Genomic DNA, 20,787 nt, shown 5'->3' on the forward strand with positions numbered 1-20,787 from the left:
ATACAGATCACATAGAGGTCAGAACCTGGCTGGATGATGGTAAGGTTACTGCTATAGCAAAGGAAAATACCATCCGGTACCAGCTGCAGATAGGCTAAATCCAGTACCTAATGTGGAGAAAGCCACCGCACCATTATCTCGCTTGTTAGGAGACAGGTGCATGCAGTAAGGGCGTAACCATTCCAGATATGCTGTCCATCGAGTTTACAAAACTCTGTACTGTGGTGGAGTGGTGCAGCTGTCTGGAACTCGTAACAGTTGCTAACCCTGGGGGTGACGGTAGCTAATGGCAGCCTATCTATAAAGGGTAATATGTGCCGTTGTGACAAATAGATCGTCCAGCAATGATGAAAAAACGGTGTTGTGACTGTCAATCACAGGGTTGGAGAACAAATCAAATAGAGAGAAACAACAAAAACTACTACTACTGAAAAGACTAGTGCCCATCATAGAGCGACATCAAGCAACCAGACATAGATTCTATGGAAGGGGTACAGTCGGCATCAGATGTAAATCAGAAGTGCATATGCTTGAAGGATATGACCTCTATCAACTGCACAGCTAGGTCACCATTGACTAAGAAAAGACAGTTGACCAAAGGAAGAGAGGGCCGTATAGAATAGTCATACAGCGTCAGTCCATTGTTCACCCAGGAAGGGGGCAATACTGTTGTCCGTTACATGTAAGGACTGTGTAGGCCTGATACAGCATGTAGTGATACTACAAGAATTCTACCTAGTAATGACAGAAAAACCACTGCCTTAGAGAACGCCATTGTTGCACTTTCAGAAATAGTGTGACCACTCCGCCTGCTGCAGGGAGCATTGCACTTGCCTCCAGCTTTCGGAGGTAGTGTGAATATTCCAACTATTTAAAGATAGAAATTTGGCTGCCTGGTACATGACAGAACTATGTAGACCCGTCGTTTACAGCATCTGGCGACGCAACAATTACACACTAATTGGTGGAGGCAACGTGACTGGTCAGCAAACCCAGAAGTCTGCAGGTGTGTCATATACAGAATCTGGTGATAGTGCGACTACTTCACCCTTGAAGGGGGCAATGCATCTGCCAGGGGCACATGGTGTCTAGAACCGTAGCAAGCGATGGCACAAGGACTCTTAGTTCTTGCTTTCTCTCTCCCACTGCAATTGGGCTATTCTCTATAGCCTAATTGCAGTTAGGCTATTCTCTATAGAGCGGGTATAGCCCACCCGGGCGCAGCCAACTTCTATTTTATTTCTAGCGTCACCTTCTTAGTGGCAGCTGGACATACACCAACGGTACTATGCACCTAGTAAAATAAACAAGAAAAGGATTTTACGGTAAGTAAAAAAATCCAAGTTACAGTGGAGTCCTGTGGCCCAATAAATCATGCCATAAATGTTGAGTAGACTCATGTTGTAAAATCCAGTCTTGAAAAGCAATTCATTCCATTTATATATTGATATGTTCATGAATGGAGTTTTCATTCCCCTCCAGAAGATGTAAAGTTGTATCTTAAAGGGGGATTTTGATATTCATGGCCTATCCTCAAGATAAAGATTCCAGTACTTTCTGAGGCCATAGCTCAGATTATTATATTGGTATTAAAGGGATTGCCCCATGAAAAATATTCTACAGTGTTCAAACCGGCACCTGGGTCTGAATACTTTTGTAATTTCATCTAATTTCATCCAATTAAAAATTTAGCATAGCCATTAAGTTATTCAATAAAATGTGTCTGTATAGCGCCACCTGCTGTTTGGTTTTTTTTCTTATTTTTTTTACCTCACTGAGAAGGCCGCACATGCTCAGTTTCATCCTTCAACTGCCTCCTGAGCTGAGATAGGCAGAGCTGAGACACACCCCTTAGCTGTGATAGGCAGAGCTGAGACACGCCCCCTTAGCTGCAGCAGAAAAGACACTCCTCTTGAGCTGCCAGCATGATATAAATCTAGCAGAGCAATGAATGGGGAGATCTCTGGATCCATGTGAGGTACAGGGCTGGTCCTAGCTTTGTTAGAAAGAGATTGGCATGTGCTATATGATGCCTGATTTTAATTTTTTACATTAGTGATGGGATAACCCCTTTAATGAGAGACCAATTTTCGGATATAACCAGATATCAGCATAACCAGTTTCTAATGACTTACATTTCTATTATAGAGACTTGGATGTCCTGTTACCTGACATAGATTATGTAGAAATACCTGTGGACTGGTGGGATGCAGAAGCTGATAAATCACTCCTAGTAGGAGTTTATAAGCATGGTACGTATCTATGACAATAGAAATGGCATTACACCTTTTGTAATTGAAGCTTTGGCTTACCTTTGCTTGCCTTTTTTAATATTTGTCCTTTTTAGGCTATGAGCGTTATTGTGCCATGAGAGCAGATCCTGCCCTCTGTTTTCTGGAGAAAGTGGGAATGCCAGATAAGAATTCATTATCAGCTGATGGAGTTAATGACGTGGCTCCAGATGTAGCAGAGCGGTAAGACGTTACCTCGGAATAGCTCAACTTTAAATTTTCTTAAACATAGAATAAATGTTGCATTAAAGGGGATTTGCTGGATTTTCAACTGATAGCCTGTACTTAGCATATACCGTCAATGTATGATTAACTCGAGTCTTTTGTCACATCCACCGTACATTATGTCAGGGCTTTAAAGATGGCAGGTGCCTGCTACGGCACAGCCGTCATTGTCTGTGATCGGAGACAACTCCAATCACTGACATTCAATCCCTCAGATGCTATGGTCAATTGCAACCATGGTATCGGAGAGGTCATTTAGATGGAGGGGCTGCCTCGAACACCTGAACAACCCCACCGTGCCAAGATGGCAGGTGTTGTTCAGTTGCATTGGCAGCAGGGAACCTTGTTGAAGGCTCCCAGGAAAGTTATATTCTTCTTATTAAGACCTGCCTCTGTTAAGTAAAAAAAAAAATATATATATATATACCGGTGTATATATATATATATATATATATATATATATATATATATAAAAAAATATATATATATATATATATATATATATATATATATATATACAGACGTGGACAAAATTGTTGGTACCCTTTGGTCAATGAAAGAAAAAGTCACAATGGTCACAGAAATAACTTTAATCTGACAAAAGTAATAATAAATTAAAATTCTATAAATGTTAACCAATGAAAGTCAGACATTGTTTTTCAACCATGCTTCAACAGAATTATGTAAAAAAATAAACTCATGAAACAGGCATGGACAAAAATGATGGTACCCCTAACTTAATATTTTGTTGCGCAACCTTTTGAGGCAATCACTGCAATCAAACGCTTCCTGTAACTGTCAATGAGACATCTGCACCTCTCAGCAGGTATTTTGGCCCACTCCTCATGAGCAAACTGCTCCAGTTGTGTCCGGTTTGAAGGGTGCCTTTTCCAGACTGCATGTTTCAGCTCCTTCCAAAGATGCTCAATAGGATTGAGGTCAGGGCTCATAGAAGGCCACTTTAGAATAGTCCAATTTTTTCCTCTTAGCCATTCTTGGGTGTTTTTAGCGGTGTGTTTTGGGTCATTGTCCTGTTGCAAGACCCATGACCTGCGACTGAGACCAAGCTTTCTGACACTGGCTAGTACATTTCTCTCTAGAATTCCTTGATAGTCTTGAGATTTCATTGTACCCTGCACAGATTCAAGACACCCTGTGCCAGACGCAGCAAAGCAGCCCCAGAACATAACAGAGCCTCCTCCATGTTTCACAGTAGGGACAGTGTTCTTTTCTTGATATGCTTCATTTTTTCGTCTGTGAACATACAGCTGATGTGCCTTGGCAAAAACTTCGATTTTTGTCTCATCTGTCCACAGGACATTCTCCCAGAAGCTTTGTGGCTTGTCAACATGTAGTTTGGCATATTCCAGTCTTGCTTTTTTATGATTCGTTTTCAACAATGGTGTCCTCCTTGGTCGTCTCCCATGTAGTCCACTTTGGCTCAAACAACGACGGATGGTGCGATCTGACACTGATGTTCCTTGAGCATGAAGTTCACCTTGAATCTCTTTAGAAGTCTTTCTAGGCTCTTTTGTTACCATTCGGATTATCCGTCTCTTAGATTTGTCATCAATTTTCCTCCTGCGGCCACGTCCAGGGAGGTTGGCTACAGTCCCATGGATCTTAAACTTATGAATAATATGTGCAACTGTACTCACAGGAACATCTAGTTGCTTGGAGATGGTCTTATAGCCTTTACCTTTAACATGCTTGTCTATAATTTTCTTTCTGATCTCTTGAGACAGCTCTTTCCTTTGCTTCCTCTGGTCCATGTCGAGTGTGGTACACACCATATCACCAAACAACACAGTGATTACCTGGAGCCATATATATAGGCCCAATGGCTGATTACAAGGTTGTAGACACCTGTGATGCTAATTAGTGGACACACCTTGAATTAACATGTCCCTTTGGTCACATTATGTTCTGTGTTTTCTAGGGGTACCATCATTTTTGTCCATGCCTGTTTCATGAGTTTATTTCTTTACATAATTCTGTTGAAGCATGGTTGAAAAACAATGTCTGACTTTCATTGGTTAACATTTATAGAATTTTAATTTATTATTACTTTTGTCAGATTAAAGTTATTTCTGTGACCATTGTGACTTTTTCTTTCATTGACCAAAGGGTACCAACAATTTTGTCCACGTCTGTATATATATATATAAAAATCAAATTCACTAGTGTTTTCTAGGCTTTGCTTTTAGGGCATTTACTGTGCACTAAAAATGAAACTTTATATTTACTTTGCTGGTCAGTACAGTAACATTAGTACCATATTTGTACAGTTTCTTATATTTTAATACGTTCTTTGCATTGGCATATGCTGACACCCATAACTTTTTTATATTGCCATCTATGGAGCTGTGCAACTGCCTTTTTTCTGGGGAAAGCTCCTGGTTTTTATCCATACCAGTTTTGGGTAATTGGGGCAATTTCAGGCATTTTTTGTTTTTTTCCTGTTGTGTTCACCGTATGGGATTAATACTGTATTTCTCGTTAATGACATTGGGGTACACAGTATCATGGGTATATGCGGATTAATACCGTATTTTTCCCTTCCCCCCACGACAGCACAACAGAGAGAGGATCCGCCCCCAGGGACAGGAAACCTGCAGAATAAAAAGGTATTGCCTCTCTCCAACCTCAGTGGTTTCCTGTCCCTGGAGCGGGAGACTTGCAGTTTTCCTTTTAGGTACCGCTAGCCTAGGAGATCCCAGAAATGTTCTGGAGCTCTATGTGGTAATACCTACCGGGGTCTATTGGGCCATAGTTTTGGGCTGACAGGACCCTAGGAACCGGGGAGGATCCGTGCCCTCTGTCCAGTTCTTGCCGCAGGTGCGTGGGCCCCTCAGTGGAGTAAGGCCAGGCAACGTTTAAAGCCCAGATCCATGGGTAAAAGGGGTATTGCATTCCACCGCATGCACGGATCCATGGAGGGTCTGCCTAATCGGGAACATGTATTCTGGTGCATTCTCCGGCATGCGGCTCAGACGAGGAAGAAGGAGCCTAGATCATGCAGCTCCCATGGCTGTGAAAGAAGGTATTCCTTATAATGACTTTACTTAAGTTACACAGCCAATATTCTGGTTGTCTGCCTCTTGGCTTTAGGGCCTGGTTGTCTGCCTCTTGGCTTTAAGGCCTGGTTGTCTGCCTCTTGGCTTTAGGGCCTGGTTGTCTGCCCCTTGGCTTTAGGGCCTGGTTGTCTGCCCCTTGGCTTTAGGGCCTGGTTGTCTGCCTCTTGGCTTTAGGGCCTGGTTGTCTGCCCCTTGGCTTTAGGGCCTGGTTGTCTGCCCCTTGGCTTTAGGGCCTGGTCGTCTGCCCCTTGGCTTTAGGGCCTGGTCGTCTGCCCCTTGGCTTTAGGGCCTGGTCGTCTGCCCCTTGGCTTTAGGGCCTGGTCGTCTGCCCCTTGGCTTTAGGGCCTGGTCGTCTGCCCCTTGGCTTTAGGGCCTGGTCGTCTGCCCCTTGGCTTTAGGGCCTGGTCGTCTGCCCCTTGGCTTTAGGGCCTGGTCGTCTGCCCCTTGGCTTTAGGGCCTGGTCGTCTGCCCCTTGGCTTTAGGGCCTGGTCGTCTGCCCCTTGGCTTTAGGGCCTGGTCGTCTGCCCCTTGGCTTTAGGGCCTGGTTGTCTGCCCCTTGGCTTTAGGGCCTGGTTGTCTGCCCCTTGGCTTTAGGGCCTGGTTGTCTGCCCCTTGGCTTTAGGGCCTGGTTGTCTGCCCCTTGGCTTTAGGGCCTGGTTGTCTGCCCCTTGGCTTTAGGGCCTGGTTGTCTGCCCCTTGGCTTTAGGGCCTGGTTGTCTGCCCCTTGGCTTTAGGGCCTGGTTGTCTGCCCCTTGGCTTTAGGGCCTGGTTGTCTGCCCCTTGGCTTTAGGGCCTGGTTGTCTGCCCCTTGGCTTTAGGGCCTGGTTGTCTGCCCCTTGGCTTTAGGGCCTGGTTTTCTGCCTCTTGGCTTTAGGGCTTGGTTGTCTGCCCCTTGGCTTTAGGGCCTGGTTGGCTGCCTCTTGGCTTTAGGGCCTGGTTGGCTTTAGGGCCTGGTTGGCTGCCTCTTGGCTTTAGGGCCTGGTTGGCTGAAGGACTGAATGACTGTCTTCAGGCTTTCTTGCCCGAACGTCTCTGTTATGTTGGTTTTTCTGATTACTGATGCCTGTTTGACTAAAGGTCTTGGTTGGCTGCCTTTTGAGGCTGAGTGGGATGAATGCCTGTTGCGTCTATACTTGTTTGACTTGTACCCACAGCATCTGACTGGTCGGCTAAATGCCTGTAGCTTTTATGTCTGGTCAGCTAAACGCCTGTAGAGTCTATGCCTGGTCGACTGGCTGCCTTTTGAGCCTGTGCCTGTCTGGCTTCCTTTTGAGCCTGTGCCTGTCTGGCCGCCTTTTGGTCCTGTGCCTGTCTGCAGGGCCGCCTTTGGTCCTGTGCCTGTCTGCAGGGCCGCCTTTGGTCCTGTGCCTGTCTGCAGGGCCGCCTTTGGTCCTGTGCCTGTCTGCAGGGCCGCCTTTGGGCCTGTGCCTGTCTGCAGGGCCGCCTTTGGGCCTGTGCCTGTCTGCAGGGCCGCCTTTGGGCCTGTGCCTGTCTGCAGGGCCGCCTTTGGGCCTGTGCCTGTCTGCAGGGCCGCCTTTGGGCCTGTGCCTGTCTGCAGGGCCGCCTTTGGGCCTGTGCCTGTCTGCAGGGCCGCCTTTGGGCCTGTGCCTGTCTGCAGGGCCGCCTTTGGGCCTGTGCCTGTCTGCAGGGCCGCCTTTGGGCCTGTGCCTGTCTGCAGGGCCGCCTTTGGGCCTGTGCCTGTCTTTGACTGTCTGGTGGGCTCATGTACCTAGGGAGCTGTTTGCTTCTGTGTTTATGCTTGCTGGCATGACAGCTCTTGCTGTCTCCTGCTGCTGAGTTTATCTAGTGTGTTGATCAGCGGACAGCTCCACATGTCTGACGGCTTCTACGGCTGTGTCGGCAAGAGGGACGGCTACTGGTGACCGTGTATGCATGGCTGGTGTCTTCTGTTGCCATGTCTTAATAAGTGGACCACTCAGACAGCAGTGTCTGGATGAATGAACTTGGCTCGGAGTGAGTATCTATGTGTCCAGAGGTGCCTGGGCTGCTGCCAAGTCTTTGTGGCGGTCTATCTTGGTGGCTATGCATGCATGCAGGGTGAACTAGTTATGTGCCTATATTGGTTGTCAAATTGTAGTTTAATAGTCTACAATAGGCATAGCACTCCAACAAAGCCCTATAATACTCCTGATGAGGAGTGAGAAAATGGGCTGGACCATATTGCTTCAATGGCCTACAGTATGTATGGCGTATCAACAGAGCCCTATATGGCTCCTGGTGTGGATAATAAGATCGACTGGAACATTTAGTCTGGATGGTCTACAGGAGGTATGACGCACCAGCAAACTATATAAATACGTGCCGCAGATCTAAAATTCCAAAACTGAAGGGTCCAATGTGCTCTTTGGACCTCTGGTGGCAGACCCGTGAGCTTCCCCGGGGGATGGAGGCCACGGTAGTTTTCCATCCTGGATACCAGATTGCAAGGAAGGAGATTTGACGTCTAAAGTTCTTCTGGTAGATGTAACACAAGGCCTCCAGTGGATCTTGGATCAAAGCATCTGTCTCGCAATATATTCTGCACCAAAGGAATCTGTGTTCAGCAATCCTCTTCAGTTGGTCATTCCTTGTCAAGATAAGTTACTTCTCTAAGATGCTTTGTTAAAATCTGTTACGGTTATTTTGATTAAACACTTGATGAGAAACCAATTTGAGATTTCTTTTATAAGAATATGCTAGATTTAAGGATAATGTCCGGTATTAAAAATTCCTAGATTGTTATTGATCCAACCCCTTTTTTCTTTAGGTTCGGACCTCTAGTTAGCTTTTAGATTCCCTATAGTTCCATCTGGGTATCCTTACCTTTCATTACATTTCAAGCACTTCTGATAAGCCCAGGAATCTAAAGGAATAAGTTGCCACTGTCCAGACTTTTCAGAGATGCCTTACACGTTACCCAGGGGTAACTAAGGATTGGAGAAGTCCTCTGCGCTTTTGTTTTCTTTTTGGCATAAAAAAGGGTAAGACGGCCTCGAAGAGTCCACTAGCCAGATAGCTTAGGTCAGGCATGTCCAAAGTGCGGCCCTCCAGCTGTTGCAAAACTACAACTCCCAGCATGCCTCGATAGCTCGCAGCTATTAGGGAATGCTGGGAGTTGTAATTTTGCAACCGCCTGAGGGCCGCAGTTTGGACATGGCTTAGGTCATATTTTTCTCTGGCTTACATCTCTTCTGGAATCACAGCTAAGACAGTAGCCCGTCAGAGGGTCAGTATGCCAAGGCAGTATAAAATCAAGTATGGCGTATTCACAGAGTACCACCCTGATTAAAACGTAGCCTTTATTCAAAGCACTAACATTACCCAACACAAAATATGCAAAGTAAAAAATAAATATTAAATCAAAAGAAAGGCTGTGTAAACTCAGCAGTCATTCCTATTCCACAATACGGGATAGGACAGATTCTAGGCAGGATGGTGATGGTCTGATGGGGGACCTTTCCCTGATTCTCACCCTATGCTATCGATCCCTGCCTATAGAACGGAATAGCCGCCCCGTATTCAGGAACCTCCTACAAGCCTTCGAATGGCCCTGAAACAGACAGGGCCGGTGCAAGGATTTTTGCCAACACAAACGAAGCTACATTTTGCCACTCAGCTTTCCCAGGAACAGATATGCCTAGGTGATGGCCCAATAGAATGAGAATAGAGGCAGAATAAAACAAATCAAGGAATCATTGTCATCTTCCGGTCTATTCTGAATCTTAAGAAGATGGCCGAGATGAGTTTCTCCGGGGTTGTATAGACCTCTAGCTGCCATCATAGACGCTAAGTATGATGATGTTTACTGATGACACTTACAGACGTGGACAAAATTGTTGGTACCCTTTGGTCAATGAAAGAAAAAGTCACAATGGTCACAGAAATAACTTTAATCTGACAAAAGTAATAATAAATTAAAATTCTATAAATGTTAACCAATGAAAGTCAGACATTGTTTTTCAACCATGCTTCAACAGAATTATGTAAAAAATAAACTCATGAAACAGGCATGGACAAAAATGATGGTACCCCTAACTTAATATTTTGTTGCGCAACCTTTTGAGGCAATCACTGCAATCAAACGCTTCCTGTAACTGTCAATGAGACATCTGCACCTCTCAGCAGGTATTTTGGCCCACTCCTCATGAGCAAACTGCTCCAGTTGTGTCCGGTTTGAAGGGTGCCTTTTCCAGACTGCATGTTTCAGCTCCTTCCAAAGATGCTCAATAGGATTGAGGTCAGGGCTCATAGAAGGCCACTTTAGAATAGTCCAATTTTTTCCTCTTAGCCATTCTTGGGTGTTTTTAGCGGTGTGTTTTGGGTCATTGTCCTGTTGCAAGACCCATGACCTGCGACTGAGACCAAGCTTTCTGACACTGGCTAGTACATTTCTCTCTAGAATTCCTTGATAGTCTTGAGATTTCATTGTACCCTGCACAGATTCAAGACACCCTGTGCCAGACGCAGCAAAGCAGCCCCAGAACATAACAGAGCCTCCTCCATGTTTCACAGTAGGGACAGTGTTCTTTTCTTGATATGCTTCATTTTTTCGTCTGTGAACATACAGCTGATGTGCCTTGGCAAAAACTTCGATTTTTGTCTCATCTGTCCACAGGACATTCTCCCAGAAGCTTTGTGGCTTGTCAACATGTAGTTTGGCATATTCCAGTCTTGCTTTTTTATGATTCGTTTTCAACAATGGTGTCCTCCTTGGTCGTCTCCCATGTAGTCCACTTTGGCTCAAACAACGACGGATGGTGCGATCTGACACTGATGTTCCTTGAGCATGAAGTTCACCTTGAATCTCTTTAGAAGTCTTTCTAGGCTCTTTTGTTACCATTCGGATTATCCGTCTCTTAGATTTGTCATCAATTTTCCTCCTGCGGCCACGTCCAGGGAGGTTGGCTACAGTCCCATGGATCTTAAACTTATGAATAATATGTGCAACTGTACTCACAGGAACATCTAGTTGCTTGGAGATGGTCTTATAGCCTTTACCTTTAACATGCTTGTCTATAATTTTCTTTCTGATCTCTTGAGACAGCTCTTTCCTTTGCTTCCTCTGGTCCATGTCGAGTGTGGTACACACCATATCACCAAACAACACAGTGATTACCTGGAGCCATATATATAGGCCCAATGGCTGATTACAAGGTTGTAGACACCTGTGATGCTAATTAGTGGACACACCTTGAATTAACATGTCCCTTTGGTCACATTATGTTCTGTGTTTTCTAGGGGTACCATCATTTTTGTCCATGCCTGTTTCATGAGTTTATTTTTTTACATAATTCTGTTGAAGCATGGTTGAAAAACAATGTCTGACTTTCATTGGTTAACATTTATAGAATTTTAATTTATTATTACTTTTGTCAGATTAAAGTTATTTCTGTGACCATTGTGACTTTTTCTTTCATTGACCAAAGGGTACCAACAATTTTGTCCACGTCTGTATAAATGGACATTAGTGATCTCACCTTCCTCCCCCGTAAGTATTATCACTCATCCCACAACTCTGAATGCTGCAGCTTCCATATCTGCCTCTCCACACGGAGCGTGACTCAGACGGTCAAACCTTTCCCCTTAATTTAATTCCATTAAAAAAGTACTAACCATACCATGGGGCTGATGCAACAGATCATGAATATTCTCATCCCTGTTACAGGAAGATGAAATATTACATATTCATTTACAGCAATGAACCCAGAAAGCAACATTGCAATTATATCTCTACTCTTGACTCCTTCGGTGTATGAAATTAGGGGCCACAAGGGACGTAACACGTGGCCTACTGTATAGCGTTCAAACATGAGGACCCATCACTAATTATCTGACGGGACCTCAAATGCATTACTGGGATTTTCCCCTGCAGATGATGACTTACCGCAGTGCTCAGCTCCTTTCTTAATGAACCCAGGACGCTGGACGGTGAGCGCAAACACAACACAGACACAGTCAGCTCGCCTCACCTCAAGTCCCTGCTTCAATTTCTTGGTCCCTCACCTCACCGGGCGCGGGCCACGGCTGCCTGTGTCTACTCACGCCCCCCCTGTGCAGGTGACTTGTCAGTTGTCACTAGTGGCAGCCAGAGCGGCGCTCTGAGCCAATGAATGAATATCATTAATCTATTAATCTATCTATGATCATCTATCTCTGCCTAAGTGCCTAGCTAGCTATGTTGCCCTGACTACGAGTCCGGCCGGGCGGCCCTGCACACAACCGCACACGCAGGCTCGGGGGAGCAGGTCTTTGATATCTGTTGCCCTGAGTCCCTGACTACTGTAGACTAGACGAGCGCCGCGGCCGGCACACGCAGGGCTGGCGCGGCGGATGCCAGTCAAGTGCAAAAAAAAAAAAAAAGCATGAATTTATTTTTCTATTCTTCCGCCCTGCGCAGGGCGCGCCCTAAGGCGGCCGCTTGGTCTGCCTTATGGTAGCGCCGGCCCTGAAGACAGATATGCAAGGCACCTAAATAAGGTGCCCTAAAGTGGGTCTATTACAGTGATGGCGAACCTTTTACAGACTGAGTGCCCAAACTGTAACCCAAAACCCACATATTTATCACAAAGTGCCAACACAGCAATTTAACCTGAACACTACAGTCCAGTATAGTATCAATATTATAATACACAACTAGAGGAGAAAATCTCTTCCATGTACTTTATCATTTAGCTATAATAGCCTGTCTGCATTCAGTGCACTCTCTGTGCTGTTCATAGTGCGCCCTGCACTGATGAATGGCAGGAAAATTCTAAGGCATACTGGTACATCATAGACTATTTCCAGGGCGTGGGTGCCCACAGAGAGGGCTCCGAGTGCCGCCTCTGGCACCCGTGCCATAGGTTCGCCATCACTGGTCTATTAGATGCCCTACTATAAATATGAAAAATAATATACGCTGAGTAAACGAAAGAAGCAAAAAATAAAAAAAAGTACATCAAAATAGATGCTGAGTACATCAGAGTAAAAAAGTGCTGAATATATCAAGTTGAGTCATTTGCTCAATACAGAACGATGAATAGATGCTCAGTACAATTTCTGCAATATCAAATTGTATCCTGTATAAACACAAAAAATCTTCAGTTTTCAAAAGTTATCACAATTAATTTATAGGTCCCTTTATCCCAATGCGTTTACCCCAGTGTGTAAAGTGGGCTCATAGATGCAATATTTAGATTTTTTGTAACACCAGTTGATTATAAATAAAAGATAGATGTTGATATTCATTCAGCAAAGGCAATAGTGAGAAGGTACGGAAACCTTTTCTACTTGCGCAGTCTACCTCTTGGGAGGGGAGGGCTAATGTTTCTATTGTGCAAACCTGTTAGGCTGCCACGGGGTCTTCTCCTTCTGCCTTTCCATCACTATTGACTCCAGCTAAATTCTGCCTCTGTTCTGTCGGTAAGAAGTTCTGCAAGTGGTGGCCCCCCCCTGTAAGGAAGGGGTATTTTTCTCTGTAATTCCTCTCCGTGGTGCTGTCATGGGGGAAGGGAAAAATGATGATTACACTTACCGGTAATCGGATTTCTCGTGCATGGCAGGGGCGACACTAGACATAAAAAGTGCTGGCTCCTCCCCGTTGGGCTATATCCTCTCCACAGGCACTAGACAGATCAGTCTTGTTCTAGTGTCCGTAGGGGGCAGACCTGACCTGCATTTTTTGTGCAGGTCATCCTGCTACTTTTTTATTTAATTTTTACTTTCTTTCTCTTCTCTGCAGGTTCCGGCCTGCTGCAGGGGTGGCTCCATCGTGTTCCACTTTAGTTGCCCCCCTGCGGGCTCGTACTCAGGTACCTGGCAGCCACCCAGTCCCCAAATCTGCTTCCGCAGTGGAATTCCGGCAGTCCCACGGTTCCCGTGTTGAGTCCGCCGAGGGGGTGGTTATTGCTGCGCCTGAAGACGTCTGAGGGTGAGTATGTTCCTTTAGATTAGGGTCTCCCACCCTCCTCACCAGGCCTGGACGCGTTCCCCCCCCCCCCCCCCCATTCTCCCCCCTTCCCGGATACCTAACCTGCTCCCTTCATATGGAGGGGCCTGGGTTGACATCTCTTAGCTGTATCCTGGCCCCAGAAGCCCCCTGGCCTTTCTGATCACTTCTCCAGTTCTCTCCCCCACTTGGCCCCCATTCGTTGCGGCAGCTCCGGAGCACTTCCGCGATTGCGGCCGTTCGTCCCCGGCCGCGCTCCACTAATTGAGGCCCCCGGCTTTTCGGGCCTACTGGGCCACAACTCTCCGCCCACTTCTGAACTTCCCGGGCTTGCTCTGTCACCTCCCCTCCGTGGGGGGAGCCTGGGAGGGGCCTCTCTTGCCTGCCCAATCCAGCTCCAGGTTCCCTGCTCTGTCTCAGAGGGGCGTTTCTTCCTCTTGCTGCCAGCTCCTTCTCTCATCGGGTCGCCATCTTGCTGCTTTCCTGCATGGGGCGCCCTGTGATACAGCTCCTGGGGTCTGGTAGGCAGCCTCTCGCTGAATTGCTTCTGCAGGCTCCTCCCCCCCCCCCCTCCCCTCTCCTCTCAATTGCCTCATCCTTCTGCAGCCCTGCCACCTGATCTATAGCTGCTGCAGCACCTCTTAGGAACGTGGCATCCGGGGACAGATAAAGGACAGCCCTGCTCCTCTCCCAGCCTCCCTATCGGATCGCCACGTGTTTCACGTGCGTCCGTTGTCTATGGAGGTTTCCATGTGGTCGGCTTGTCCCCCCCACCCTTTTGTGTAGGCCCCCCTGATTGGGCTCCCTCCCTGTTGAACCATGGGAACCCTGCCTGTCTCTCCCAATCGCTGGGCCTGCAGGTTGCTGCAGCCAAATTACGGTCTCCCCCCCGCCCACCAGGGTCCTCCCTGCAGGTGGGCCACGCTCATGCTCAGATACAGGGTCACGCAAGGAGTAGCCCACGGACCAACCTCGGGTGGTCTCAACTAGCTTTCACCCCTCCTCGGCATCCTCGGATCGCCCCAGGACAGGCCTGAGGCTGGTGACGAAGCCTTCTCTGTCAGTTGCCTCTGGGGACACCTCTGCACCGATTCCCTCGGAACAGAGCATCAGGCAGTCTTCCACCATGCAGAATCCCTCTCTGAGGTCAAGACAAACGTGCATGGTGGAACCTACCCTACCCAGGTTTGGTGCCCCTCTAGTGGACTTTCGGATGGGACTCTCCTGCCTGCATAGGTAATTACCGTACAGGTAAGGCAGCCGTCACTGTGCTTAGCAACTGGGACACCTACACTGTGTCTCTGTCTCTGGTACGTACGCCTTTGTAGGCTGTACACGACAGACCTTCCTGGTTCCCCTATCCAGGGGCTGTGTTCTAGGCAGGCTGGGAATTCAGGCAAGCGCTGCTTGAGGGTTGGTAACCCTTCTCGGCCGCTAAAGGTTCTTTTGTAGTGCCTGTACCAGAGTATACAGGCCAACTTCTATTGCCGTGGCGATTACATCTATCTGTTTCCAGGACCCTTGTTACTTTCACAGGTAGAGTTCCTACACTTACTCCAGATGCTGTAGCCAATACTCCTGGCTGGCTCTATGGTGTTCCATGTGGCACTATTTCCCCCTATCGGGCAAGATATACGGGCCGCCTTGTTTCCAGCCACCTTGCTCCCTTCATAGGTAGAGTTCCTACACCATCTCCTGATACTGTATCCAATATCCCTGGCGGGCTCTATTGTGTTCCGTGCGGCACTATTTCTCCTTTCCGCGCGAGATATAGAGGCCTCTCAATTGCTGTAGCAATTGCCTCTGTTTGGTTCTAGTGGGCACCAAGCTGCCACCTTGCTCCCTTCATAGGTAGAGTACCTTCACTATCTCCTATCTGGCCTTATGGTGTACCTTGCGGCACTATTTCTCCCTTACCGGACAAGATATTGAGGCCACCTTGTATTGCCATGACCACTGCACCTACCTCATCATAGTGTACACCAAACAGCCTTTTTACTCCCTTCTTAGTTAGATTCCTGCACCGTCTCTGATGCTGCAGCCGTTACACCTGTCTGGCTCTATGGTGTACTATGCGGCCCTGTTTCCCTCAGGTGAAATAGAGGGCCTCCTTCAGTTCCCATTGCACTTACTTAATTGTGGTGTGCACCTGTCGTTCTTTGTGGTACCGTTCGGCTCTATTTTCCCCCTCCCGAGCTGAATATAGGTAGCATTGTTAACATGGTAGCCGCTGCACTTCTCTGGTCCTAGGGTGCACCATGCGGCCACATTGCTCTAATCTTAAATCTAGTACCTCTACCATCTCCAGATGCTGTACCCGTTGCACCTGTCTGGTCGTATCTCTACACTACACAGCCGTATTTCTACTTTAACAGGTTGAGGACCTGTACCCTCCAGATGCAGTCGCATTGCTGTGGCTTTGTTTCCACTCTCCTTAGTGTGCAACATGAAGCCTTGTTACCTCGGTTTTAGGCGTGTATTTTTAGTACCCACGGGCTGGGCCCTATGGTGCAATCTGTGGCCCATACAGTTTCTGTATTACTGGGTGCTTCCTTCCCCGGGCTCTAATCTGTGCTGCGGATGTTGGTTACTTCCCTTCTTGGTTCTTCCATACATCCATTACTGTCGTGCTCTATGGTCTTCTTGTACTTTCTCAAGGCACTGTCCACAACAGGCCATCCTGGTTCAGCATGTACATGGTAACCATATCTGGCAGGGGTGGGCCAGCCCTACCCCCACCTCTACCTTGTCGGTCTAGTGCTACTTCTGGTGTACCCAGTATATGTCTGATCTGGTGGGTGGTCCACATACAACCACGCTCCCTACACCATGGCCAGGTGGTTGTTGGCTTTTGTGCTAGGGTTGCTGGTGCCATCCCTATAAAATACTACTGTCTGCTGCACTCCGCGTTCCCCGTGTTATAAAAGAGTACCCGCGTTGTTTTCTATTACAGGGCGGACCATTGCTGGTGGAGTACAGTGATCTTCACTGGATCTTCTCCTTGTTGGGGTACATAGCTTGGTGAGCTCCGGCCGCTGCAGCAGTTTTTCGGCCATCACTGGATGTCCTCCGCCACACGGAATCCTTCTGGGGTCACCAACATTATCCTCGCTGGCCGTCTTTCCTGATGAGTCGTGGACAGAACCACTGAGCGCCACACACCTGCCTGGTAGGTGAATTTTCTGCTGATTGCTCTGGCATCGGACAGGGTTCCGTAGTTCCTTCTGGGTCCGGGTGTTCCATTATATTCTCTGCTCGGTTGTGCTATCTAACAGAGGGCAGTCCCCTTGGACATTGCTATTGTCTGTGCCTGTCAGGTACTTTCTCCCCCTGGGATCCTTCTGTATGTCGGTCGCAGCTGGTTTATTCATTTCTTGTAGTCACACCCTGTTTCTTTCATAGCGACTCCGCCATTCCTTATGCATATGGATGTCTGTCGTTTTAGTGGTACAACCCAAGCTGCTGTACTTGCCCTCCCCGGGACAATGTATGCAGGTTGCTAGTCACTATTCTTAGACTGACTAGTTGTCCATGGCCAATTCCTTCCCCTATGGTGGTTCTTTTTCATTTTTTCTTGGATATTCAGTTTTTTGTTGTCCTTTGGTGGTTCGGTTCCTGGTTCCTTGTGAGCCCATACCGGGTAATCCTTTCTGGATTCCTTGTCCCCGTTCTTTTGACCACAGAGATTCTGTATGATAATCGTTGTTTGGGAGGGGCCTGGGTTGATTGTTCCCCTTGTGGGTTCCAATAGCCTTGTGGACCTCTTGGGATTCGTGTCTATCTTCCCATCCTCCCACGTCAAGTACCTGGTGTTGAGTGGTTTAGTGCTACGGTCTGCATTTCCACCTTATGGTCTCCTTCGGGAGGGACCTCCTCCTGTTTGTAGAACCTTCCTCCGTAGACTGTTGGGAGTACTCCCCTTCTCCTCCCATGTCTCTCAGTCCAGTGTGTCCCTGCTGAGATTTCCTGGGCCTGCATTTCCCTGATACTTCATTTGGCCGGATTTCCTCCGGTCTTGCGCTTCTCAGCGATATTTTGTTTTCAGAGGCTCGTTCCTCGTCTCCTGGTTTTGGGATGCAGGTCTTATCTTAATCTTTTTTCCTGGCCTTTACTTACTTTCCAAGGGTTGGCGGTTTCCCTTAGAGCCTTTGGGGTTTTCACCTTTCAATAGGTCGCTTAACCTGCTTCGCGGTGAGGGGAGACCTGCTCCCTTTATATGTGAGCCTTGCTATGGCTTCCCTCACTCCTGTGTGTTTCTGCTGAGATTTCCTGGGCCTGCATCTGGTCCCCTTTTTTCCCTGATACTTCGTTTGGCCAGAGTTTTTCCGGTCTTGCGCTTCTCAGCGATATTTTGTTTTCAGAGGCTCGTTACTTGTCTCCTGGTTTTGGGATGCAGATCTTATCTTCTCTCTTTTCCTGGTTTTTACTTACCACCCCCTCCCCTTCCCAGGGTTGGCGGTTTCCCTTGGTGCCTTTGGGATTTTCTCCTTTCAATAGGGCGCTTAAATTCTTCACCTGCTTTGTGGTGAGTGTGATGTTTGTGCTTCAGCCTAATACAATTAGAATGTTAGGTAGCTCCATTACGCGGTGCTGTCCTACTTTCTCTCCAGCCTTCGGCTGAGCTGGGTGTTCCCCTTTGCCTTCTTCTTGCATTTGGGGCTTTCTCCCAGGCATTTGTCCTGGGGTGCTGGCTGTCTTCACTGTGGCTTCATTGGGGTTTCTCCCTTGTTATGAGGCTTCTTGCCTATTCCGTGCTTTTCTCCTGTTGGGTCACATGGTTCTCCCGCACCTGTATGCCCAACCGGTGGCATGGCTGTTCTTTTCCCACCCTCGGGGACTGCTTTGGGACGTCCCATGGTGCTGTGTCCCCCAATGCCATGCACGAGAAAATTGGATTTTTTGTACTCACCGTAAAATCCTTTTCTCGTAGTAGGCATTGGGGGACACAGATCCCACCCTATGTTTTTTACTTCCGCTTCTCCGGGCTGGTCTCTTGATCTTTCCCGGTACGGGAGTTGTTGGTTCCTTGCCTTTCTTCTCTCTCCTACTGCTTTTGGTACTGCTTTTGCTTTTTCTAGTGCCTGTGGAGAGGGTATAGCCCAACGGGGAGGAGCCAACACTTTTTATGTCTAGTGTCGCCTCCTAGTGGTAGTTGGACATATACCCATGGTGCTGTGTCCCCCAATGCCTACTACGAGAAAAGAATTTTACGGTGAGTACAAAAAATCCAACTTTTTTTGAGACCCCACGACAGCACTCTTCTTTACTAGCTCTCTGTTTCTGGTTTGTTGACTTCAGTTGCACAGGGTTTGAAAAAATAAATAAATATATATTTATATATAGATATATACACATAATTAGATAAACTAACCCAGGTTGGAGTCCCTCACATGCTCTGTAAACCACTGGGGGCGGATTCTCTCTCTGTGGTGCTGTTGTGGGGCCTTGAAAATCCGATTACCCGTAAGTGTAATCATCATTTTCCACACTATAAGAGGCATTTTTTTTCCGCCAAAAGTGGGCGAAAAATATCAGTGTGTTTTGTAATGGGAATACTATTGAGTGCTTCCATTGTGAAAGTGCTTATTAATACAGTAGGACTGGTGAATATAGCAGGTTCTGGCTTTTACTCACTGCTCCCTGGTCTTCTCCGGGCACTGTGCTGTGCTGTCCTTATAGCGTTCAGTGTCAGGAAGAAGCAGGCATTAGTGAGCACTATGATTTGACTCCGATACGTCTGATCACAGTGCAGTGTTGCAGAAAAATGCGTTGGATCTCTAGAGTGGTGGTGCATCTGGAGCAGGAGAGCTAAGTTATTATTTCTTATTTTTTTGTTTGATCTGATGAAGATTAAGGGCCTGATCTGAGGTCTGATGAAGATTGGGGGTCTGATCTGAGGTCTGATGAAAAATATTTTTTTCTTATTTCCTCCTCTAAAACCTAGATGCATCCTGTGGTTCAGGAAATACGGTACTTGATCTATGCGTTTTCAGATGTGGAAATATCAATGATGTTTGTTTATTTTTTTTATTTGTAAAATGGGGGTGTACAAATAGGTGATTTTAATGTGATTCTGTTGCATTTTTTTATATTTTCAAAAGGTTTTTCCGCCCCATTAATATTTTTTTCCAAATACTTTCAATATTTTGTATGGAACATTAAATGTTGCCGTTAGAAAGGTACCACTTGTATGTGGCCTGAAAAGTTAAAAAGTTATGGTTCTTGGAAGGCGGGGAGGAAAAACAAAATGAAATTCGTTTACGGTGCCAAGGGATTCATGGGGATCTAACTCCCAGGAACCCTATACAAAGGGTGCCTTGCGGCTTAGTCATGTACTGCAGCTCAGTGCTTTCAGGTGAACTGGGATGAACCGCAGTACCAGGGACAGTAACACATGTATACATGTCATTGTACCTTCAGAGAATATCTTTTTTTTTTTTTTTTGTGTCTTCCACCTACTGAAAATCCTGAAACACTTGGTCAATATTTTGTGACTGTGTTAGAACAACTGATTAATTTCTGTTTTCTTTTGTCAAGGAGCGGTGGAGAAAAAGATGAGAATAATGAAAGTAAGCCAGAAAGTCATCAAGAGGTAAGAAAAAAGCTCATGTAATTTTTCTTTGTTCTAGTGTATTGGTTCCTCCAGCCAGACAACAGTGTTAACCATAATCAGACATAGATTTGACCTGGGGGACGGGGGGGGGGGGGGGGGGGGGACTTTGTAAAAATAATAAAGCCGTCCTTTATTTGCTTTTGTTCACCAGGCCAAAAAATCTCCCAGTGTAAGCAATGTGGAGCAGGTAGATGAGGAGAGTAATCCAGGTGAGCATATAACAGACTTGACGTGGAATGTCAGGGAGATAGATCTTTTTTTTTTATATGGCCTTACTGCTGCTGCTAATATTTTCCATGTTCTCTGAAGCCCAGGATAGCCCTGAGTCAGACAGATTGTTATGGCCTGTTGCATCCTCACTGACAGCGAGACTTCGTAGACTCATTACTGTGTATCAGCGGTGCAATCGCAGGGAGTTGTCACGACCAGAGATCTTAGCTCCCGCCAGCCACAGTTTTTGGCTTCAGGAAGAAATGGTCAGGAGAGCGGAGATGGATCCTATTATGAAAGAAATGCAGAAGAGGTATGCTATGTGTATTCGTAGCTGTGTATTGGCTCCTGTTCCGTATAGTTAATATTATAAGCATGTTATAGATAGTGAATCCTCTGCAAGTTCCTTTTAAAGGGTTCTTCCATCATAGACACTGGGGGCAT

General features: G+C 46.8%; 1 protein-coding gene across 3 annotated transcripts in view; it reads left to right on the top strand.

The window, feature by feature from the left end:
- CHD6 (chromodomain helicase DNA binding protein 6) overlaps nt 1-20,787 on the top strand; it is a 148,851-nt gene that overhangs the window by 105,993 nt on the left and 22,071 nt on the right. For all 3 annotated transcript variants that reach the window (XM_044300146.1, XM_044300145.1, XM_044300147.1), the window contains 5 exons: nt 2,149-2,252; nt 2,348-2,474; nt 20,058-20,112; nt 20,285-20,342; nt 20,443-20,656. In XM_044300146.1, the coding sequence (XP_044156081.1) occupies nt 2,149-2,252; nt 2,348-2,474; nt 20,058-20,112; nt 20,285-20,342; nt 20,443-20,656 (558 nt within the window). The remainder of the gene's footprint in view (nt 1-2,148; nt 2,253-2,347; nt 2,475-20,057; nt 20,113-20,284; nt 20,343-20,442; nt 20,657-20,787) is intronic.

The sequence above is a fragment of the Bufo gargarizans genome, chromosome 6 (assembly GCF_014858855.1).
Source record: "Bufo gargarizans isolate SCDJY-AF-19 chromosome 6, ASM1485885v1, whole genome shotgun sequence".
NCBI lineage: Eukaryota > Metazoa > Chordata > Amphibia > Anura > Bufonidae > Bufo > Bufo gargarizans.